Here is a 23,816-nt window from a genome sequence, read left to right on the forward strand (position 1 = left end):
CATCGCTCTCCCTCCTTCAATCTTCTTCCTTTTCTATTTTGTTTGTTTTTTTTTCTTTTTCTTCTTTTTCTCTCTCTTTTTTTTTTTTTATTCTTCTTTCTTTTATTTAACCTTTCCTCTCTATTCCTACAAGAAAGTTCGTCGTACTGAACGAACGTTTAACCTTCGAATCTTCGCGATTTCTATTTCTAATTTCGAAGAACGAGATAAGTCGAACGTACAGATAGTATCGATATTTATTTTATTTATATCGAACGGTTGCATCGCTTGAAAATATTTTTTGTTTCTTTTTTTTTTCTTTTCTTTTCTTTTTTTAACATACGAAATATGAAAGTTACAAAAATGGTCTGTTTTAAAAAATCCTATTTCTCTTTTTTTTTTTTTTTTTTTTTTTTTTTGTTATATTTTTGATTTTGTAAAGATTAAGCAGTGTACACAATTGGGATTGGTCGACGATAATACGACTTCAGCGATTGGCTATGACAAAGATCGTTTCTATGATAGATATGTAGCCTTTTTTTTTTTTAATATAGATAATCACTCATTAATCTATAGATATTAATAGTTTGTCTAATCGTTCCAAGTGATTAGAATGAAAGAGAAAAGCTTGTATGCTGCTCTGTCTTTCAATTTTTTTGGTTATTAATTTTCTAGTAGTGTATCCAACCGCCATCTATCACTAAAATTTTAATTATAGAATTCGATGGCTACTACGGACAATTCTGTTTGATACGATCAAATTTTTTAATTTATTTAATATTATTGAAAGAACAGTGCTATATTTTCTCTTGTGATATAGACGTTCGATACGTAATCGTTTAATAAGAAAGCACGATAAATGATACGATAATAGTTACGATTAAATTATCTACAAAAATGAGTTCCAAATTTCTATTTCTAGAATCAATGGAGATTCTTAGTACTATACCGCAATATTATACTTTGTTGGAAGTATTCGCCATACTGTTGTTCTTATGGTTCATTGTCAAAAAAGTTTACCGTAGAGAAAATGTAACTCTAACGGAAGATGAATTGGAGAAAAAATTATCAGAATGGAAACCGGAACCATTGACGCCTGAAATAGATCCTAATCATCCTTCTTTACATCCTTTAAAAGTATCTACCAAAGTTGGTAAAAGAATCTTAGTCGATAACAAAGATTGCCTTAATTTGGGAACTCACAATTACTTGGGCCTAACAGAAAATAAAGAAATAAATGAAATTGCAACTGAAACTATTAAAAAATATGGAGTTGGTTCCTGTGGACCACGTGGTTTTTATGGAACTGTTGACGTTCATCTTGAATTGGAAGAAAGATTGGCTAAATTTACAGATACCGAAGAAGCTATCGTATACTCTTATGGATTCAGTACCATTGCCACTGCCATACCTGGATATTGTAAAAAAAATGATCTGGTGTTTGTGGATGAAAAAATAAATTTTGCCATACAAAAAGGATTAGATGCTTCTAGGTCGACGATTAAATATTTTAAACACAATGATGTGCAACATCTGCATGATTTGTTGTTAGAACAAGAAAACAAGGATAAGAAAAATCCTAAAGCTTCTAAAATCAAACGCTTCTTAATTATAGAAGGAATTTATTTGTATACAGGGCAGATTTGCCCTTTACCTGAATTAATTACGTTATGTAAAAAATATAAACTTAGAATATTCATTGATGAATCTATATCAATTGGAACCCTTGGTGCTCATGGAAAAGGGATCACAGAACATTTTGGTGTTCCTAAACATGAAATCGATTTAATTATGGGTAAGCGTAATTTGTTTGTTATTTTAAATGATTATTTTCTTACATTCTATACATTGAATATTTGGTATCGTTGTATTTACAGGATCCTTAGAAACAGCTATAGGATCTATTGGTGGATTTTGTGTTGGTACTACTTTTATCGTCGAACATCAACGTTTGGGTGCCCTTGGGTATTGCTTCTCAGCATCTTTACCACCACTTTTAACAACAGCAGCTATTACTGCTATAAATATCATGGAAAATAATCCACATATATTCAAATCTTTGAAAGATAAGTGTATAACTATAGATAATGCTCTTAAAGAAGTGCCGTATATTGAAACTCCAAGCTTTGCAGAGTCTCCTTTAAAACATTTATATTTGAAAGAAAAGAAAAATTATTCTGAAGAAATAAAAATCCTCACTTCTATTTCTAAAAGGTGCATCGAAAATAATTTAGCTATAATAAGTCCTACATATCTGGAAACAGAAAAACATCTGCCAAGACCTAGCTTACGTCTTTGTGTCTCTGTATTATTAACTGAAAGTGATATTAATTTTGCAATATCTACATTAAAGAAGTGTATTAAAGAAATTTTAACATAATAAAAGACATTAAATATATATATATATATTTATATACATATATATATTTACTTATCTATTTATAAGAAATATTGTAAATCTATTATGCTTTACATCTAGAAAAAAAATATATAATTAATTTGTTAAGGATTAAGTATTAGATTGCCTGGCATGTATAGTGATTCTACATTCCGTCTAAACGCATTTTTCAAAGCTTTTTTATTCGATATTTCTCTATATAAAATATATATGCGATATAAATAGAGTTGAATATAATGTATAATTTAAATGTAAATAAAATGCTCGTAATTAATTATTGCGATATCATTCGATCTATCTTACCTGAAAATAAAATAATAAATAAAAAAAATGAAATGAAATAAAAATAAAATAATAAATAAAATTACATAACAAATTAAACAATATCAAACACAAAAAGTCGTATATCCGCTCCTGAACGGAAGTGACTGTTGCACATGCGCAGATAGATGGCACTGGTTGACACATTATTCGGACCTTAACTTGCATCTCATTCTTTTTACGTTTGGTGCTTTCGAAGGTATGATGCTTAAAAATTTTCTAATAATTTCTCAACAAGTTTTTAAGTTCTTCATTGTTCGATTAGTAATAATTAACTATATTAAATATTTTTTTTAGCTTCGAGTACATATAAACTGCAAAAATGGTTGCTCAAAGAAAGCAGGTATATATTCTTAATAAGCACGTGTTCGCGTTCTTATTTTATTCTTATCAATTTTGATCATATAGTTTATTAATAAATGTATTTTGTAAAATATTTTTCTATAAATATCTTTTCGTATATTCTTATAATATTTGTAAAGAATTTGTGATATTATATGCAAATTAAAATAAGGAACTCTCTCTCTTGATGTGGCCGTGCCTAACGAGGTTATGTTGAGAGAATTCTAACTTGTAATTTGACTATATATAATGAAAGAAAAACAATATCTTTTAATGTTGATGTATTACTTGTTCAAACAGAAAAAGGACAAAGATAGCATAAACAATACACTTGCTCTTGTTATGAAATCTGGCAAGTATGTATTGGGATACAAGCAAACACTGAAATCTCTTCGGCAAGGCAAAGCTAAGCTCGTCATAATTGCAAACAATACTCCTCCTTTAAGGTGAGACTGAGATGTAGTGCTCCTTTAAAAAAAAAAAAAAGCAACAAGAAAGTTACAAATTGATAATTATATTATTTCTTTATATTTATAGATGTCATTTATGAAATTTTAATAAATATTTTTATTAATAAGATATTTGTAACTTTCATTGTTCAATCATATAGAAAGTAATGAAGGAGAACTACGGAGTAGTCTCTGGTCCCTGTTTGTAAGTACAGTGGACAATTGCAATTAAATAAATTCTATAAAATAATAATTGTCTTTCTATATTTAGGAAATCCGAGATCGAGTACTACGCTATGCTGGCAAAAACAGGCGTACATCATTATACTGGAAATAACATCGAGTTGGGAACAGCATGTGGAAAGTATTTCCGTGTTTGTACCTTATCGATTACAGATCCTGGAAACTCTGATATTATAAAATCAGTACCTACTGGTGATCATGCATAAGAAATAAATTTTGTTTATTAAAATGAAAGCATTATTTCATTAAACGTATTCCATAAAATAAATTTAATCCATTCCACTAGAACATTTTTGGTCTGATTCCTAATATAAAAAATAAAATACTTAGATATTTAAATATTTTATTTTTTTCCGTAACAATATATTTCTTGTTTCATTTTATTTTATATTTTAAGTTTTATACTTTGTGTTATAAAGTCGTGCGAAAAGTAACAAGGTGCAAAGTAATATAAAAACTGATAAAATATACAATTATTTAACTTTTTTCGTTTTAACGCTTGTATTTAACACTTTCTGTCTTTGTGAAAGCATGTGCTTATATAATATGGGTGAACCTATAACAAAAAACATGAAGTAATTTAAGAAAGGCAAAATAATTTAAATGTAATATCGACGCTTACCTGGAATATATATTATTACGATCATTATCAAAAGATATAAATAACTGAATGTAAAGTTCCATTGATTAGGCAATGTATAACTCCATATATCTGGATTAGACTTCGAATAAATGATTGCTTTGTAAATACAAAAAAGTTCTCCGCTTATACCAGTCGGATAAAGTATCATAAATGACGAATATCTATGAAGATTCAAATTACGTTACATAATTGTTAAAGATAAATAATTCAATAGGATAAAAATAAACAAAAACTGTGGTACCTTAACCATGTTAGAAAATATGGTATATATCCAATAAGATTCATAAAGTAATAAGAATATTTAATGATCTCTGCAATACACCAAGAGACGAGAGTATATGGTAAACTAAATGATGATCCAACAGATTCCGATGGCAAGGACAATAACACGATATAAATAATTGCACGACTTGTGACTTGTACCAGTACTATTATCGGATTTGATCGAACTAAACCTGTTACGGCATGTATCGTCTGAAAGGAAAATTAAATGTTTTTAGAAAACAATCCAATATTTTTTTATAAGTAATAGATAATATTTCAAAAATCTTTTATTCTTTCTTTTTTATTATATAAGTACCTCGAGATAAGCAGAAAATTGAAAAATAAATAAAGGAAGCCAAATTTTATCCCAAAAACTTAAAGTTGATGAACTATCTCCGTAGTGAGATATCAATATATATAACATCCATGACCAACTGCGAAATGAATAAAATTAATTTTTATTTCATATACTTGTACTGAAATTTTATAATAGAAAAACATATTAATACATTGTTCAATATAATAGTAATTAATCTGAAATTATATTAGTGGAAGATATCATTTAAAACTCATTAAAAATCTATCGTTTTCTCTGGTAGAAAAAGAGAAAGAAAAAAAAAAAAAAAACACTTTTTTCGACTTTTTTTTAGAAGAAATTTATGATTATTTAAATATATATTTACCCAAACGCTTCTATCGCATTGTAAGTGCACAAATAAAGTTTTTTCAAAGTTATCATTGTTACTAAATTTTTCTTCGTTTACACTTTGACCACTAACTATAAACTGTACGTCTCGATATAATGCATTCAGGTTATGTATATTCATATATGTATATAATGACCGCACGGAACTTTCCAAGTGAAATATTTTACAATGTGAGCTAATATTGAAATAGTAACTATTTAAATATTAAAGAACAATTCTCTTCTAGGAAATCGTAATTGATAATTAAAAAATAAAAAAAATTTTTTGCTTTTTCTATATTATTCATTATAATTCTATTATTCCATATATAACATATTTTCCTACACGATTGATCAGTGAATTTATTCTTAAAGCATTTCAGTTCAACATTGAGAACTAGTATACTCTAGGAAAATATATGTTATGTATTTGTACTTGACAAATATATATGTCAAATAGTTTTGTAAATTAAATTTTATCTGTTCTAAAAAGAAAAAAAAAAAAAAAAATCCAAATAAATGAAACATTTTATAACATATTAATATACGTTAATATCATTTTATATTATCAATAATATTATTTATATATCGCCAATATATAAATTTCCTCTCTCTCACAACGATACATTTGCGGACATCGAATAAAAACTTGCCAACGTTGATACTATTTTTTTATCTCTTTTTTTAATATTTTTATTTTAGCTTGTATTGATGATCATAAAAAAAAAAGAAACGAGCGTAAAAATATCTCTGTTAAATTTATGTTCGATGAGTTAACAAAAAAAAAAAAAAATAAAAGCCACGTAGAAAAGTTTTTGTTTACTCATCTGACGTAACATCGCCACATTCATATATCTGAATATTTTAATTTGTTTATTCTTACGTAAAAAGCAATTTTATCAAGGCTCGTTTTTACAGACGTTTCTTTTTCCAAGAAAATTGATCGAGCAACACGTTTTTTATACTTATTATTAATAATTACTCACATAAATTAAAATTCTATCCATTTTTGGAGTCCATTACGCTTCTTCTTTTTTCTTTTTTTTCTTAACGATACACGATCTATGTATATGGTTTCGATGTATGTACGTACACAAATACATATGTACGCGTACATAAGTACATGAAACGTTGAATATAAATATTATCATTCCTCTTTTATCGATCAATGCTTTTCATACATATGTTCTTCGATATTAGATAAAAACGCATAGAAAGATAATATTAAACATATCAGATAGAAATTAAAAGAAATATTAAGATAAAAGACGTTTTGTCAGATTTTCTTACGTTCGTTACAGTTATAAGTTCAACCGTGTCAACGATTAGAAACGTTTTCGAAGCTATTCATTCGAACGTCATGCGTCTCATGAGCTTTTGGAAAAAGTTGAGAAAAATCGATGTTCTAAAGTACGATCCTCCTTCTCGATCTATCACAAATCGATGCAAACATATTATTTATGGGGACGACGTAATTGCAGGGAAAAAAAATTCCCAACCGATAGTCGCATTGGAATCAACGATTATAACCCATGGGATGCCCTTTCCTGAAAACTTTAATACCGCACTTAAAGTAGAAGATGCTGTGAGAAAACAAGTGTGTGTAAACAGCAATACGTTCGCTTTATAAGCGTTATTTATTATCCCTTTTTTTTTTTCTTAACCATATCACACGCGACATCTATAAAATATAATCGATCTTTTTTTGAAATGTTATAAATATTAATGTTTATGTTTGCGATTAGGTTCAGTGGTACATGGATGCTTTTTATACGAATAGTTTATTTACTCTATACGAATGGATATTCGTTACTTAAACATTGGAACTCTTTATTTAGGGAGCAATACCTGCGACAATAGGAATTATAAATGGAAAGATACACGTTGGTCTTGATAGCGAACACTTGGAAATATTGTCTAAAACAAATTCTGCAAATACCGTTAAATGTTCGGCCAGAGATTTATCCTCTGTCGCATTGCAAAAGTTGAACGGAGGAACTACGGTCAGCGCTACAATGTTAATAGCGAATGCAGCAGGTATACCGATTATGGCCACTGGTGGTATCGGCGGTGTTCACAGAGAAGCAGAAACTACCTTCGATATAAGTACAGACTTGATAGAACTCGGTCGTACACCTATCGCCGTTGTTTGTTCCGGTGTTAAATCTATTTTGGATATTGGCAAAACATTAGAATACCTAGTTAGTATTTTTAATATATTTATGAGCAATAATTTCTGTGCTGTCGGTCGATTGAAATATTATTTTCTTGTGTTGCTAGGAAACTCAAGGAGTACCCGTTGTAAATATTGGCCATACTTATAATTTCCCAGCTTTCTATTGTGCTGAAACATACGATAAATTAAAAGCTCCGTTTAGAGTAACAGATTCTAAAGATGCAGCAGATTTCGTAAGAATACAAAGAGAATTGAATCTTTCTACAGGCATATTATTGGCTGTTTCTGTTCCCAAAGAGCATGCATTAAATCCTAACGAAGTAGAAATAGAAATAAGTAAAGCTTTAGAAAAGGCTAAACGTATGCGTATAAAAGGAAAGAACGTTACACCATTATTATTGAAAGAACTTAATGAAATAACAAGTGGCAAGTTTCTTAAGACTAGTAAGTATATACGATAGAATGTAGGTTAACAATAATTATAAGATTGTAAAGTATAATATAACGTTGCGTCGCAAAGGTCTCATCAAAGATTTACAATTGCAGATATTGCACTTATAAAAAATAATGCTAAAGTTGCAGCAGAAATAGCAAAATATCTTTATGAAGGAACTCAAGCTTCTACTTTACCTCAACGTTCCAAACACTTACCAGCATTTAACAGAAGTCCTGTAAGTTTTAAACATACACTTACATTGTTACGTATCACTCATATTTGTCTCATCTTTTTGTATATCGATATAAATTAAAATCCATAAATACGTATAAATACACGGATAGCACGAATTATCGTTATTCCTAATAATTATAGGATCATTATTTTTTGCTTTCTGATACAGGTAGTAGTAGGTGCTGCAATTCTGGATACCATTTTGCAAGTGGAGGATTCTGAGATAAAAGTAAGTTAAATTTCGTAGTCATAATTATACTAAATAACCAATTTTCCTTGTATTCATATTTCATGGTAATCATAGAATGTGTAACAGTATTTACATACAATTACGGCCACATACGTTTTATGTACACTTAAGGGTATTGAATAACACGAACTCATAGTACAGTATGGGGAAGAGTGGTTTCTGTTGGTAGAAGCCATGGAAGAAAGCAAAAATGGTTAGTTAAATAATTTTTCTTCGACGTGTGAATGCGCTTGTACGTGTGTACGTGTATATGTGTCCTTGGTTCACATAGTATTAATTTAAAAAATGTCCATTACAACAGTTTGACTTAAGGTACAAACTTATTTTCAAGTAAGTTAAAGCTAACGTATCTTTAAGTTTAGATATGATCTCTCTATATCAGAGATACGCTGCTTTTTGAATTCGCATAAATATAAACAGCGGCTCTACATTTATGTATGTATTTCGTTGTGCTTTGTCATGTGTGACTTTAAAACAACGAACGTATTCCATAAACGACACTTTTTCCCATACTTCGCTACGATAGCTCTCTATTAAATCTGTCGGTTACGTCGTAATGTGAGTACCATATCTAACAGTATCAGATATAGTAAACTGGATTTTAAGCAGGCACTATTCAAAGCTCCCTCTCTTAGACTCATCTCAATTTACATATTACTTTTAAATATCAATCAGTTACAAATCGCTAAATCGTGTTTACTTTAAAGCCTTCTTTACGACAGGACTGTATATTCTGTTTAGGATTTATTGGCCGAGTTAGATTCGAGTGTACAAATCGTCCCTTTGTTACTTTAATAATCGTAGTACGTGGTAGCTAGTTAACAGTAAGTTCTACTCGGCCAAAAGTTTAATGTAAAAGCATTTACGTACTTTCTCTCTATGATCAATGATCAGCGTGGTTTCTCTTCACCTCTGGGCGGCTTATAGTAACACACTTGCCTTCTAAAAATAATTAATTAAAAATCATTTAGTCTATTTCACGTATATGTATAATGTCCTTACGATACAATCAGTGGCAGAGGCTCTGCGTGTCTGCGAGGTGTAAGCTTTGAGACATTGTTAATAGTTTATTACATTCAACGATTATTCGATAGCCTGATTAAGAAAGAACCCTTAAGAGTTTTTGTCAGAAGCGTCTCCAAAATAATATTCTAACAAATGTCACATCCAAGGAAACGAAGGTATCATAAAATTTTCAGTAACAAATACGTACCGCACATATGATACTATAATTACTAATGACTTTCTAATAATCGATTGCTGACGTACGTCATTTTGATAATACCCTGTTTTCCACGCCGTTGTGATTACACGCAAATATAAATGACCGATTTTTCTCGAAGAAGAAGAAGAAGTAGAAGAAGAAGAAGAAGAAGAAGAAGAAGAAGAAGAAGAAGAAGAAGAAGAAGAAGAAGTAGAAGAAGTAGAAGGAGAATTCCAGGAATTCTTTTCTTAGAAAACGATTCGATCCTTTTTCCAGAAAGTTATTCTCTAAGTCCTTCCATGCGAGTATATTCGCGTTATGATGTGGTCATTCAGTTTCTTTTTTTTTTTTTTTTTTTTTTTTATTATTTATTTCTCCTTTTTTTTTTTTCTTTTTAGACACAATATTTCTGGCTTTTTCTTAAGCAGACGATCGACACTTAATTAACTTTCTACCATACACCGCTATATACAGCCTACTAATATTTGTTTTTTCTCTTTTTTTTTTTGTATACAATGCCTTTTACATTCGTTAACGCATATAATCCTAAGATTCGATAGATCCTAACTAGGAAGCCAATTACCTCGATTTTTATATTTCATATCCTCATTAGTTTTACCACAAATCAATACACACTACTCGCGCTACATGTATCATTTGTGTAAAAAGAATTAGAAACTGTTGATCATCTGTTATGTCCTGGAGACTTTTGTGTTTTTCTCATTGTACGTACATATGTACGTAATGTTTCATCGATAAGAGAAAAATTCATAATGATAGTATATCTCTCATATATTCTATTTAAAATACTCCTATAAATCGATGCATCGTTTCTATCTCTCGTTCTTCTTTACTAACGACGATAGTTTACGCGACATACTGTGATATACTATCATAGAGAATACTGCTTCCATTTTTCATATAAAAATGATCTGCTAGAGCTGTCTCGGGAAAAGCCATCAATTATTTTCTTTTTGTTAAGAAAATTTTAAAGGAGGAAACAAAAAATTCCTTCTCTCTCTTTCTCTCTTTCTATCGCACCTATAGATATACATATGCACGCACGCACACTTGCTCTATCTCTCTCTTGTTCTCTCTTACCGCTAAAAATAATTCTACAAAAGTAGCATGTGTGTAAAACGACCGTGCGAGGACGGAAAGACGTATAAGGAATACGTTGCGTTAGAAGAAAACTTTGATGAAAGGATCGTAGGGGCGTTAAAAAGTCTAGCGTCTATCCTTTGTGACGTATCAATGTGTTACGTTAGAATTATTATCGTTTAATTAGAAAGCGTCCAGTGTCACTTCGATACCTACTACTTCGATCCCCCTTTTTGCTATCACTCCTTTTTTTTTTTCTTTTTTTTTTTTTTTCATCGGATATCGTTAATAGCACGACGTCGGCTCGATCGTGCAATCTCTTGGGTCTCTTAATAAAGATAGGTGCGAGTTTTCAACGCGTACATATTACGTAGGATACATATACATATACATACACATACGCACGCACACGCATACACGCATACGTACATATTTACTTACGTATGTACGTTGTGAATAAGAGTATGAGAAGAGACGTATCTTGTCACTGTCTTGTCTCGTCTCGTCTTGTCTCGTCTCGTCTTCTTCAGTAAGCTTAAGAAGAAAAAGCAAACTTAAGAGATAAATTTAGTATAACATTGCGAAGCTAAAGCCACGATTAGAACGCTTTACAAGCGTTTCTCTAGATTTATCTTGCCCTTATATAAACTTATTCCAAACTACTTACATTCTACGATCGATCGATCGATCGATCGTTTCGAATTTAAGTAATTTCGGAAGTTTCTCCGGATATTGTTAAGTAGTAATAGAAGGAAACATTTCTTTCTGAAAGAAAAATTGTTTGTTTTCTATTACTATTCTGGGGAAGCAAAAAGCATCCTATTATACCTCGTTTTTGTCCACGGCAAATTGCATACGTGCATTTAGTGTACACAAACACGCATGTAAGTACGTACGTATGTTGTGTATGTATATATATATATATATATATATATATATATATATATATATATATCGTACCTACGTACATACGTATGTATATATGTATGTATCTATGTACGTATGTACTACGTTCTTTCTCTCTCCTTTCTCGTTGTGGCTATTTCTGAAACTGAAAGAAGGGCTTCTACTCCGGGCGAGCTAAACGAGCGATCGAGTTGCTCTTTGCAGTACAAATCCTCGCAGTTCTCCTTCGTCTTTCTCTTCTTTTCTCTTGTTTTCTCTTCTCCTCTCTTCTCCTCTCCTTTCTTCTCCTTTTTTCTCGTTCCTTCAATTTCGAAGATCCTAGACGTAAGAAAAAAAAAAAATATAGAAAAAATAAAAAGAAAAAAAAAAAAAAAGAGGACGGAGAGACGCTCTTTTTAACTATTAGGTATCGTTAATTTTGATTTGGTCTTCGCTTCGAAATATTTCTTCGATTGCATCTAACAAATTTTTTTTTTTAACTTTTTGGTCTTGTATTTTCTATATCGTCTAAAACGTTTACACGTCAGTTAATACTCACAGTCTTCCTTAGTAAATATTATCTTCGCTTATTATTCACGTGCTTCTTATTCGAAAACTTAAGAGAAATTTCAAATACGATAGATCGATCGGATAGATCTTTGGATCATTCGGACAGACGAAAACGAGAAAGGGTAACGATCATCGAACATTTTCTCCTCCTGTTATGATTATATTTCTTTCATAGATCTTTCTCTTTCTCTTTCTCTCTCTCTCTCTCTCTCTCTCTATCTTTATAATTTTCTCATTTCGAATCTGAAGATTTTTAAGATGATTCAGGCAGGCAAATTTGAAGAGACGATATATCTCGAATCGATTCTCGAAATGGTCAAAGTTTTATTTTAAAGACAACTTTCGTAAAGTTCTTTCGGAATGAATCAAATTATTTCGTTGTGTCCTGTCGTCGAATTAAAATCAATCGTCGAATACAATTCAATTCATTAAATTTCAATTCAGTCGCACTTCAATATCCATAATTTACATTGAAGAAATTATCCATGACGGATCTGGTGCGATCGAATCGTTTATGATAATTGAAAGGAAATGCGTCAATGTATACATTCAAATTACCCTTACGATAATGTTAAAAAATCACTGTGAAATGGAGAGCGAACTGAAACGTTTGAATCGACTTTAAATCGATAATATTTATCGTACGAGTTCGTCAAAAATCATCGTGTCCTTTTGGAATAAAAAATAATAACTTTTTTCTTTCTCCTTCTCTCTCTCTCTCTCTTTTTTTTTTCTTTAATCCTTCTCGAAATTTTTTCTTATCGTCGAATTCGTCGATCGTCACATTTCGCTACGATTGTCCGAAATAACAAATAATTAACATAGGATATTATTCAATGAATTCGTTTCACCGATTCATTTCGTTTTTGACGAAGCCAAACGTTAATTTCGTTGACTTTTCTTGTTCTTTTTTTCCTTTTCCTTTTTTTTTTCTTGTTTTCTTTTTCTTTTTTTTTTTTTTTACTTTTTTGGTTAGACACAAACGTGCTAAGAAGGTTGAATTCTTGTTTTTTCTTTTCTATTTTTTTTTGTCCTTTCTTTTACAAAGAATTACATTAGATTGCGGTGAGAGATAACGCTTGAACTCGCTGACACTGCTTCGTTCGTATCACTTTGTCATATATAATGATATTTGGAAGCAAGTATTTAAAAAGGTACGACGATTATCGACGTACCCGTTCCTTTTTGTTCCTTCTTATCTCTACTGTCTTTCATTCTCACGGAAGGAAAACTAAAGTATAAAGAATCGAATAAAAAGAAAAAGAAAAAGGAATAATAGAAGAAAAATTTTTTTTTTCGAATCGATCGTACGTAACACGTTTTCGCTCTCTATTATCAGCTGTTTCCTTCACGAAATAGACACGCGTATTAATTAATTAAAAAGAAAAAGCATCGTTTCAAAGACGTCATATTTACACGTTCACGTTTAATCTCCAGTCCAAATATAACATTTTTCTGGTTATAAATATCAACTTACTTACTTTATACCGTTCACGAATAGTGCGTGCCTGTAAGTTCGCGTGGTTATGTATGCGTGTTATATTTCTTTTTTTGTATTTTGTGTTTGTCTGTGTGTGTATATGTATATGTATGTATGTATGTGATGTGTGTATAGTTCGATGTACATCATAGAGAACACGTATAGGGTCTGGCTTTTCTGTAGGGCTATGGAACAGCGAATAAGAGGAACGATCGCGAACGTGTCGGCGTTTATTTAAATATATATATATATATATATATATATATATATACATATATACTTATATATATGTTAGGTGTGATATATATATATAAAATATATATATGCATATATCTATATATTTATGGTACAGATTTTCCACAGAGTAAAACAGAAAGACCGTCCAGATCAATGCGGCCGTGAGAGCCGACTACCGGAGAAGGAGGCATAGAGAATAAATAAAGGATCTTTTCTCGAGACGCGAGGATAAAAATAATAAGGACGATCGAGAACGATCGTGCGTTATGCCTACGATTTTTTCGTTATCCAAGAAACGTCACTTGTTTTTCCCGTCGTTTCTTCTTTCACTAATAGTAACAAAAGAAAGAAAAAAATAAAACGCCATCTCAATATATCACTGATAATAACGGAGAGCTTTTCCAGAGTTCTCACGATTTTACTCAGACTCAGACGTTACGTCTTTTACTACCACCGTCTTTATATATCTCTCTTTTTTCATTCATTCTTTTTTCTTTCTTTCTTTCTTTTCTTCTTCGTTCTTTTCGTTCGTCGATCGTCACCATTCGTAAGCCTCCGGCTCATCTCTTTTAAAAAACCAAAGTAATAGTCCCTATATAACTTCGATATATTTATATATGTATATATGTATATTATGTATAGGTGTGTATTACGTAGGCTTATTTATATACTGGTACTTCGGCGGGCCGGTTGCTCCTGTAGAGAAGATGGTTCCAGGTGTTTCGCCACCACTTCCATAGTCAGGTACGCCTGCTTTGCCCACCTGCTGTGACACCTTGCGTACCTGGGCTACCGCCGTTCGAGAGTAACAATCTTCTGTTAAACTCCCGCATCTCGTAATTATTGTTACCGTTGCTCTTCTCGCGCGTACCGCAATTGTGATTGGCCGACGTTGGCGTTGTCTCTTCTAAGATCAAAGCACAGTGACTGTTCGTGTCGCTATCGGCTCCACCATCTTGAAGATTGTTCGCTAATAGAGGATGTCGGCCTGTATTGCATTCCTCCGTTTGCAAAAGTAACGATGCGTTTCCTATAAAAATCAAATAGAATTAACATTATCATCGGTTCATTGTTAATACACAAAATCAATGTTATTTTATTTCTTGACAATACCAAATTGTTTGTCCGAATAAAATCGATAAGTTAATGTATTGTTTATTAAATATCATTGATACGCGTAACTTTATTTAATCGATATTATTTCATTCGATAACTTCTATATTTGAAAAGGGGAATTTTCAATCGGTATATCAGCTTTTTTTATATTATTTAACGCTTTTATTTCGTTCGGCCTGTTAACGATTCTAATAACTCGTATAATTCGTGTTAGTTAAATAAAAAGAGATTATATATATATATATGTATTTGTATTTCTATAATTATTCATCACAATTTACGTCGAAAAATGATGGAACGATGGTTGTCGGTGAATAAAGATCGTACCAGTCAGACGTAGTATGAGTAAAAATCGGTTATTGGTCAGACATGTTTTTGGCTAGGGTGACTCTTGATTTTACAGTAGAAACGAGATTTTCCGTCGTGGTACATACGGATCGTGCCGAGGTCGACTCTTTGCGGCGAATTGGAGTGGCACGAGATAAATACCAACATACATACGTTCTCCTCCTCGTCGTCGTAGTCGTCGTCGCAGTTGTTGTAGTCGTTGTCGTCGTTGTACTACAGTTCGAACAGGGACATAGTCGTTGTCGCAGCAGTGTGAACGTATTGGTAACTCTACTGTCGAGAGCGTAACTCGGTGCATGTGCAAGTGCATCGTGTCGAGAGATCGATCGTGCTTGGAAGCTTGCAAGCTCTTTTTTCGGCTTTTTCTTTCTCTTCTCCTTTTCTCTCTCTTTCTCTTCTTCTCTCTCTCTCTTTCTTTCTTTCTTTTTCTCTTCCACAATTTAGAAGTTTACTGTTCGATGTCAACTTTCGATTAGCTTATTGAAATTTCCTTTCAAGAAAATGCCTCTCATGCGAATAAATGGCTTAACGTTGACACCGTTTTCATTTCAGTAGAAGATATTTAATCGTTCTCCTTTCGAAACAATATTCGCGTGCCAACAAAATATATTTCATTAATTTGTTAATACTTATTTTTTCTCTCCTACATATATATTTTGTTCGTTCTTCTATCAGCGTGTACAAATAACAGTAGTTATCATGGAACATTTTTATTTAATTTAATTATATCACGAACTTTCTCATCATTCCATTATCACCATCTCGTTGACCATGAAACGTATCCTTCGAAAGATTCTCAATATCGAGATTGTATGTATATATATATATATATGTATGTATATTTCGATGATGGTAAATGGTAATTTCAAGGCGAGAGCGAGCTTACACTCGCTATCCCACTTTTACAAACTCCCTCTTGCTTTATGATCAAAGCTCAATCGATAGTGGCGAAAGACATAGTTTTCAAGAATCGCCTGACAAACGAGATAGCGATTCTCCGGTGATAAGGTCCTTCAGTAACAGTTTCGAATGCAAATGGAATTTCATATGTAGGACAGTTCATGTGTTAGTCCTTCACTCTCTCTCCTTTTTCTCTCTCTTTTTCTCTCTCTTTCCCATTTTCTGCATCTCCCTCTTTGTTCATTTAACGTCAATGTAACTGTGTGTTGTAATCCGAGAAAAAACGTTCATTAGAGTAATTTTTCAAACGAAGTAATCCGAACAATCTCCACTCGTTTTTATTTTTCAACTTGAAAAAATTCCGATTCCCATAGGAGTTGCTTAAAAATCTAACTCTGGCGACGAATAGACGAAGAAAAGGAAAGAAAAAAAAAAGAAAAAAAAAAAACAGGGCAAAAAAGAGTAGCAGTTCGAAAAGAAAAAAAAAAAAAAAAGATTTTATGAAGGAAACTTCGAGTAACATGAATTGGATAGAAAAAGGGCCGAGGTCTCGACCTAGAATATCCTTCCATCTCTCGCTCGGAATCCTATCGAAAGTGGTTCGATTTAAAAAGGAAAGAGGGAAAAGAAGAAAATAAAAAGAAAGGAAAAAAAAGAAACAATATTTACGAAAAGTATATTGTGTGTACGCAGTGATAGAGGCGTCACATCTTCCGGTTAGCTTTCACGACTGGGTGTTACGATCTGTTTTGGATCATGGCCAGGTCGATAGGGTCGTAGGAATTTCATTGTCCGAAGATATCCACCTGAAAGTGTTCTCTCTCTCTCTCTCTCTCTCTTTCTCTCTCTATCTTTACTTTATCTTCCTTTCTTTATCTTTGCTTTAGTATCCTTTTGGCATAAGAAGAGCGTGTTTATTTTGGGGAGAATAATCCATCATAGAGAGAGGATCGTCAAATTGACGACTCTTGATCAAAGGATATCCGTAATCCTGGCAAACTGGTCAAACATAAAGGAGAAAAAGTTTGGATCATTGATTCGAAACAAATCCAAAGTAATCGTAAGAGTGATGCGACGATTTTTCGATTTCGTGATTTACTTTCTTTCTTTACTATAAATAGTGCTGATGGTGGTGGTTCAATGTAGTAATCTTTTTGAGAAAAAATCCTTTTATAAGTTTGACAATAAATCATCAAAGGGATGGAGGAAAATCAATGAAGAACGGAGTATCGCGAGCAACGACGTACTTGTCGCGAATAAAGTACTTTGCGATTCCATTCGATCTTCCTTTTTAGCTACCACCACAACCAGTACTACTACCATTACCAGTACTGTCAGTAGTACTAGCAGCGGCATTACCACCACTCGCAAATCCTCTTCAAGTTGGAGCCTTCTGAATAAGGATCAAAAATGCTATCGAGACGAGGAGAGTTATCGTGCTCAAAGAAATTCCAAGACTTTGTTTGCTCCCCCTTTTTAGTCTTCTATGTGATGGTGTGCCGAACGAGCTCTTTCTTTATTCGGAAAGAACGAGCTCTCGGAACGTTGAAAATCGGCCTGGCAAACCTGCTCATTTCCATATTCTCATATATCAAGACAATTTTCTTCGGATATGTCATATTCGAAGAGTTTTTCTCTTATCTTTCTTCTTTCGAAATATTACATGAGAAAGAGAGAGAGAGAGAGAGAGAGAGAGAGAGACAATGCTCCGTAACGTACGACTTACTCAACCGAAGGTCTCGTTTCTTCTTCTTGAAATAGAATGATAAAGGATCATCTCAGTTCGGATATTTGTTTTTTTCTCCTTTTTTTCTTTCTTCTTTCTCCAGGGTTTTTTCTTTCTTTTTTTTTTTTTATGTATCGACAGACGACAAAAAAAGGAAAAGTGGATTAGATCGTCGGTGTCCATAGACGCAAACCAGATTTTTTACGGGTCAAGGCCGAGGCTTCGACCTTCGCACTTTGGTGTCCCCTTTTTTCTTCTCTCTCTCCTTTTATTTCTTTTTTTTTTTTTTTCTTTTTCTCCTTCGAAGCGTACAACCGCGAACGATAAGACTTTTGATCGGGCGAATTAATTGAAATACGTTTGAACGTCGTTTTAATGGATCTCTCTCGGAATGATATTCAACGAACAACAACGTATTGTCGATTTCATCGTGTTTCCTTAAATTGTAAGTTGACAACTGCTCATTTTAATTTCATCTTTATCTGCTAGTTATTTATTTTACTGACAGTTCTAGGCCGTTCTGAAAACGTTCTGCGTTTGAAGGATTACCTTGTATAGTTTTTTGCTCATTTAGAAGCGTATCTCGTTAGAAGCCGTAGAGATTTCTTTGTCATCTGTCAGGCTGCTTTCAGCCGAAGACATACCCTTTCTCTTTCCTTTGCTCGAGCATCCCTTTAAAACACATTTCCACGTCGAAATTTCATAGAAAGGTACAACAAACGATTTCAACTTCTCCACGGATTATCTCGACTATCATAAATATCAAATCGTGAACGTCACAGCGAAACCTTTGTCTCCGTTAAATGGGAAGGTAGATAACTTTAATAAATACGTTCTCTTCCTTTTCTGGCAATCTCCCCCGAACAAATTACACGTCGAAACTTCAAAAAGTTCTTTCGCTTCTTTTTTTCTTGTTTTGTTTTGTTTTTATTACCCTTTCTCTCTCTCTCTCTCTCTCTCTCTCTCTCTTTTTTTCTTTCTCTCTTTCAGCCGACAATTCGAAAACGCGCTTTTTAAACGAGCTAAAAAGTTTTCTTACGGTGTATCTAAGACTGTATTAAATAGCGAGTTTCATTGTATCCACCTTTGAGCCTTTTCGAGGATTAAGCAAAGAAAGGAGAGAAAAAAGAGAGAAGGTGGAAGAGTAGAAGGAAAGTTCGCAGTAAAATTCGAATATAAGCCGAGTCACGAAAGTTCGATGTAAGTAGAGAGAGAGAGAGAGAGAGAGAGAGAGAAACAGACAGATCTAAAGAAAAAAGAAAGAAAAAGAACGACTCGGCTTAAAGTTCCCTAACGTCGAAATTATTTGTCGCACTTAAGGGTTCCCTAACGTGGCAGTCGGTTATTTTGCATCTTTACGACTTCCGTTAGACACGAGCACTGTTACCGGTTAATAGCTGAGTGTACTCGCGTCCTCCTAACACGTTTCCTTAAGATTTATGAATTTCACATACATATTCGTGATGGCGATGCCCTCTCGCAAATAAACTTCCACATACATGAACGTTTAGAGATAAAGATACCTTATATATCTAGGTATGTAGGTAGTATCTATGGGAGGAGGAGCTTTTTAATGCCCCGTGCATCGGCTCGTCACCCGTAAACTCTTCGAAGGAACGGTTGAACGCACGCGGTTAGATGATGTTAACTATCGGCGAACACGCAACCGTTCTACTTTTTAGTTTCCATATTCTCAACGGCGTCTAAAATAAAGGCGAACGTTCGCGAACGTTTCTATTAAAGTTCTAATGATCAGTCGTTCTACTATCGATCGGTGGACGAGTGTGACATCGTTAACGATCGAAATATCGAGAATATTAGTGAAGAAAAAAAAAAAAAAAAAAAAAAAGAAGAAGAAAAGAAAAGAACAAGAGGGAAAGAAAATTCGTTGCAGGTTTACAAACGTTTTGCTACGTCGTTAAAACCGATTACTTAAACGTCCTCCCTCTTCGTAACTTCTTCGTGTCATCAAAGCATATATTCGGCTTCGTAATCAACGCCACTTACGTCTTCTATCGGTTCGACCGATTTCTTCGATCTCTAAAGCTTCTCCACGGCTCTAAAGCTCGACTTAGTTAGTGGAAAAAAAAAAAGAAAAAGAAAAGGAAAAAAAAAAAAAAACTTCGTCGACCGTAAATTGGATGAAAATGATCGTGGGTCGAGCGACGCTTGTTCTATTACATAAAGATAAATTACATTAGCTAGCTACTGTTTTATATGTACGTAATATTTTTGAAAGAAAATTTCGTGATATCAATTTATATTTCTCTTTGGGTTGGTAGTGTCCGCGGTAACGAAAATTTCACTTGGATCCGATAAGAAATAATCTACGGTAAGCAGAATAGTAGGCATACTGGTAGATTAGTTTGACTCAATTCAGTTGCTTCTCGTCACGCGATGCTCCTGTTTTCACCGGTGAGAATGAAGCAGCCCTGCTTTAAACGTCTCCCACCTGAAATTTACAACTTTCGGATGATTCTCCTAACATTTTAGTAAGGACGATAATCTATATACCTGCTATAGTATTTGATAAAATACTGTATGTACGGATCGATGATGTTTATTAGGCCGAAAATTGATAAGAGATTTTATTATTATTATTATTATTATTATTATTATTATTATTATTATTATTATTATTATTATTATTATTATTATTGTTCTCTAACACGGCATATACTCGTTCGAAAGTACTTCAGTTTTTAATAATATCTATACTGCGTAGTAGATTTTGATATTTGTTACCGATTTATTCATTGATCGAATTTGTTATTTGATTTATTTCGTGGTTTACATATATTAATCAAAGTTAGATATATATATATATGTATGTATGTATAGGGAGCATGAAAGTGATGTCGGACATTGATTGACAGATTTATTGCCCTCGGAAAGAAGTTCCTGTAACTTGATCGGATGAATCAATCTACCGTCAACAGAACGGACGTTGCAGTAATTTAACAGTTCGGGTAAAATTTAGGATATCCGAAATATCACGTACGTTTATTTTCTGTGATATTTTAAACGATAAATAAGCGCGAACATCTACCTAAGAGTAAAATTTGTCGAACGAAACGATTCGATTTACCGAAGTTTTTGGTAAAAAAAGGAAAAAAAAATATAATTTCATGGCGACATTCTATTAAGCAGTCATTGACCCAATGTCTATTTGACCCGATATGTCTCTATAGTACCATTGAAATAACGATTTGAACCTAAGTAGTACCACTCGAGTCACGTTCTCGTTGAATAAGCATTGCTAGATAGATACGTAGTATCCCTAAAGGATACTAGACTTCGATAGATGCAGAATAGACACAACAGTTTTCAAAGAACTAGACAAAAGTACATTCGTTGTTTTAACCGTTTTGTTTCTCAAAGAAAACAATTTTTCGTCATTTTGATTCGTGTATATTGTATTATTATATTAGATTATATTATATTATAATTTTATATATTATATATATATATATATTAGATTTATTCGTTAAAATTATATTACAAAAGTATACAAAATTGAAAATTTCATTTCGCGAATTTGAAATTCCTTTTATCCGACATTTAATTGATAAAACTTTCAAAGGCTACGATATATATTTATAGAATTAGACTAGATTGAATTAAAGTTCCTAGTAATCTAATTTTATCGGTCAAAAAAAAAAAAAAAAAAAAAGAAAAAAATCGTAATATTCGACGAGGTCTCTTTACTTCATTGCAGGAGAAAAATAAGAACAGTCTCTTATTTTTCTTTATAGCGGTTTCTCCTCAAGCACGGTTACCAAATCAGATCGGATCGATACAGTTCACGGTTGCACGCTTTAACTATAGAATACTTTAACTAGCTACCGTGAATATACCTAAGTTTAATTTCTTTAACATATTCTTTAACGACATTATTTCAACGACATTTTGCTACTGAAATAAGTATGTTGACTAAATTAGTTTCTTTTCATGTTTTCACAAGTTTGTACAGTTAAAAAAAGAAACTCGAGAACGCGTTGGTTTTAATCGAAATCGTACATATCTGCGAAATATTACGCTTCGCTAGAAATTTCGTTGCTCTTTCGCGATATCGATTAGAAGTCTTATTTTAGTTTCGACGGGGGCATCGAACCTTCCGAACGTTCGAACCGTTGGTTCGCCGACACTTAAGTTCTTACGGTAACTTCCGCGTTGAAATTGTTCATTTAAGAGTTTATTAAATCACCTTCCGCTGAATTAAAAACGAGGTTATACGAATAGATATAGCAGAAGTGGTAGGAACGTGTGTCGACACGCGTCAACCGACAAACGATCGTTAGAATTAATGACGTCGACTTTAAAACTGTCGGAACATTTCCACAGAACAATTTTATATCGCTTTCTCCCTTTCCCTCCCTCTTATATATACATTCGGCTTATCCGAATAAAAACTCTTTTCCTTTTTATTGGTTTTACCTTTTCTACCGTCTAGCACTATCTCCAACGGTCATCTTTCATTCTTACACCGAGCTATCGCACAAGAGACGATTTCTCTTTCGTTTCTACCACTCGACGTTTTTACTCCCACAAATGGGTTCATTTTAAGGGCATGAAATTTTTACGACGATCTCTCTCCCGATCTTTTATTAAACATTTCTTGGTCCTCCACTTTGATCTTTTAAAAATGTGTTAAATTACTTGTAAAAGAAGAGAAGAGATCGTAAGATACGTACCGGAAGGAGTAACGGCGTTAGGCAGAGTGGTTCGTCGAACGATGCTGCCATTATTGGTAGTGGCTTCCGACATCACCTGCGAAAATGGCGGCTGGGCAAAAGTTGTCGCCGGTGGGGGTGGTTCGCGCAGCATCCGTATCTTTTGTATCATCTCACGTATCTCGTATCGTAGAATACCGAGGAAACAGAGTTTGGTGAAGGCCACGACGCAAAAGCCAAATACGAATAGGCGATCGGAAGTTTCTCTTAACCAGCGTAGCAAGGATTCGTCGCATCCTCGCGAGTATGGTTGCTGGCAGGTGTCGCTGACATTCATGATGGGCCCGCAACATGTCTGCGGCCAACGGGATCCGAAATCACGCGGCCCTGTTACACCGCAACACGTGAATTCCTTCTGCAGTCGATCCCAATGCTCGCTGAATCGTGGCTCCTTACCGTACTCCGTCTGTCGAACAATGAGAAACACGTTTAACGCTTTTCACGTCGGACTATTTCAAAGACTAAGAGAACGTGTACCTGACGTCGCAATAATAAATAAATTCCTATAATAGAAATGATATTTCTCTTGTTTTTGATGGACTAGACAATCGTTACGAGGCTTGTTTGACAATGAAATGTAACTACTCGATGCCAAAACGTGTCGGCTCAAGTGTCCTTTCACTGACTATTTGAATAAAGAAATTATTACATTTTCTACGCCGACGTGATATTCTGCTCGATTAAAACCTATCTCTTCTACTCTTTGGTAATATCTAAAAATTCGTTTGAAAATTTTTCCTTCTTTCCTCCTTTCGTTTTTTTTTTTTTTTCTTCCTTTCTATATATCGAAAAGCTATTTAAATTTGAGAGAGGACGCAGCGAGGTAAATTACTCCAACGACTTTTCATACTCTGATATTTTCCGTGCGAAAGGTTAATCGGTAAGATCATTGTAACAGCGAAGTAGGCGTTCTAATTTGCGAGAGGGCACTTGAAAATTCAATATTTCACAGTTTTCAATGGGATAGGTACGACGGAAAATTTCACCGGTTGATAAAAATAATGTCAATGTTCTTTCGATCTTGAAATTCAACTTGAAATTTACTTACTAACGAGTTTCATCAAAACCGATTCTCTTGTTTATTTTTTTTTTTTTT

At 33.0% G+C, this 23,816-nt stretch overlaps 5 protein-coding genes across 9 annotated transcripts in view; 3 read left to right on the forward strand and 2 right to left on the reverse strand.

Annotated features, from left to right (window-relative positions):
- The first annotated feature begins 545 nt into the window (after window positions 1–545).
- Window positions 546–2,654, forward strand: LOC122631626 (serine palmitoyltransferase 1). Its single transcript, XM_043817562.1, has 2 exons — window positions 546–1,774; window positions 1,857–2,654. The coding sequence occupies exons 1-2, from the start codon at window positions 877–879 to the stop codon at window positions 2,357–2,359; spliced, it is 1,401 nt and encodes a 466-aa protein (XP_043673497.1). The 5' UTR covers window positions 546–876; the 3' UTR covers window positions 2,360–2,654.
- Window positions 2,655–2,804: 150 nt separating this feature from the next.
- Window positions 2,805–3,961, forward strand: LOC122631642 (60S ribosomal protein L30). Of its 2 annotated transcripts, XM_043817590.1 has the most exons (4): window positions 2,805–2,897; window positions 2,996–3,041; window positions 3,341–3,486; window positions 3,761–3,961. In XM_043817590.1, the coding sequence occupies exons 2-4, from the start codon at window positions 3,021–3,023 to the stop codon at window positions 3,936–3,938; spliced, it is 345 nt and encodes a 114-aa protein (XP_043673525.1). In that variant the 5' UTR covers window positions 2,805–2,897; window positions 2,996–3,020; the 3' UTR covers window positions 3,939–3,961. The 2 variants fall into 2 exon arrangements, with proteins under 2 accessions (XP_043673525.1, XP_043673523.1); XM_043817588.1 differs by lacking the exons at window positions 2,805–2,897; window positions 2,996–3,041 and having other exon boundaries at window positions 3,305–3,486.
- Window positions 3,732–6,395, reverse strand: LOC122631637 (very-long-chain (3R)-3-hydroxyacyl-CoA dehydratase 2). Of its 3 annotated transcripts, none has more exons than XM_043817577.1 (5): window positions 6,311–6,395; window positions 4,956–5,073; window positions 4,617–4,849; window positions 4,355–4,536; window positions 3,732–4,288 (listed from the first exon to the last, which is right to left on the reverse strand). In XM_043817577.1, exons 2-5 carry the CDS (start codon window positions 5,061–5,063, stop codon window positions 4,206–4,208), a joined length of 606 nt encoding a protein of 201 aa, XP_043673512.1. In that variant the 5' UTR covers window positions 5,064–5,073; window positions 6,311–6,395; the 3' UTR covers window positions 3,732–4,205. The 3 variants fall into 3 exon arrangements, with proteins under 3 accessions (XP_043673512.1, XP_043673510.1, XP_043673511.1); XM_043817575.1 differs by lacking the exon at window positions 6,311–6,395 and adding an exon at window positions 5,323–5,433; XM_043817576.1 differs by lacking the exons at window positions 4,956–5,073; window positions 6,311–6,395 and adding an exon at window positions 5,323–5,481.
- Window positions 6,396–6,507: 112 nt separating this feature from the next.
- The window catches only part of LOC122631618 (pseudouridine-metabolizing bifunctional protein C1861.05), a 35,109-nt gene continuing 17,800 nt past the window's right edge, over window positions 6,508–23,816 (forward strand). The window contains exons 1-5 of the mRNA XM_043817551.1: window positions 6,508–6,921; window positions 7,163–7,525; window positions 7,605–7,944; window positions 8,047–8,171; window positions 8,340–8,399. Of these exons, the coding sequence (XP_043673486.1) occupies window positions 6,685–6,921; window positions 7,163–7,525; window positions 7,605–7,944; window positions 8,047–8,171; window positions 8,340–8,399 (1,125 nt within the window). The 5' untranslated portion in view covers window positions 6,508–6,684. The remainder of the gene's footprint in view (window positions 6,922–7,162; window positions 7,526–7,604; window positions 7,945–8,046; window positions 8,172–8,339; window positions 8,400–23,816) is intronic.
- The window catches only part of LOC122631623, a 28,472-nt gene continuing 13,079 nt past the window's right edge, over window positions 8,424–23,816 (reverse strand). The window contains exons 3-5 of one of the 2 annotated variants that reach the window (XR_006327749.1): window positions 22,682–23,126; window positions 14,551–14,927; window positions 8,424–11,949 (exon numbers count right to left, since the gene is read on the reverse strand). Coding sequence is in view for 1 of the 2 variants with exons in the window: in XM_043817557.1 (XP_043673492.1) it covers window positions 14,638–14,927; window positions 22,682–23,126 (735 nt within the window). In the remaining variant the exon portion in view is untranslated. Of the gene's footprint in view, window positions 11,950–12,889; window positions 14,928–22,681; window positions 23,127–23,816 lie in introns of those variants that run through there. The other variant, XM_043817557.1, reaches the window with a different exon arrangement.

This window comes from Vespula pensylvanica, chromosome 9 (genome assembly GCF_014466175.1).
Source record: "Vespula pensylvanica isolate Volc-1 chromosome 9, ASM1446617v1, whole genome shotgun sequence".
Classification (NCBI taxonomy): Eukaryota; Metazoa; Arthropoda; class Insecta; order Hymenoptera; family Vespidae; genus Vespula; species Vespula pensylvanica.

Coding starts and splice junctions, on each gene's coding strand:
- LOC122631626 (XM_043817562.1), top strand. CDS start 877: ATGAGTTCCAAATTTCTATTTCTAGAATCAATGGAGATTCTTAGTACT. Junction 1,775..1,856: donor TGAAATCGATTTAATTATGG/GTAAGCGTAATT, acceptor TTGTATTTACAG/GATCCTTAGAAACAGCTATA.
- LOC122631642 (XM_043817588.1), top strand. CDS start 3,314: ATGTTGATGTATTACTTGTTCAAACAGAAAAAGGACAAAGATAGCATA. Junction 3,487..3,760: donor AACAATACTCCTCCTTTAAG/GTGAGACTGAGA, acceptor TTCTATATTTAG/GAAATCCGAGATCGAGTACT.
- LOC122631637 (XM_043817575.1), bottom strand. CDS start 5,378: ATGATAACTTTGAAAAAACTTTATTTGTGCACTTACAATGCGATAGAA. Junction 4,850..4,955: donor AATTTTCTGCTTATCTCGAG/GTACTTATATAA, acceptor TTTTCCTTTCAG/ACGATACATGCCGTAACAGG. Junction 4,289..4,354: donor CGTAATAATATATATTCCAG/GTAAGCGTCGAT, acceptor TTTTTGTTATAG/GTTCACCCATATTATATAAG.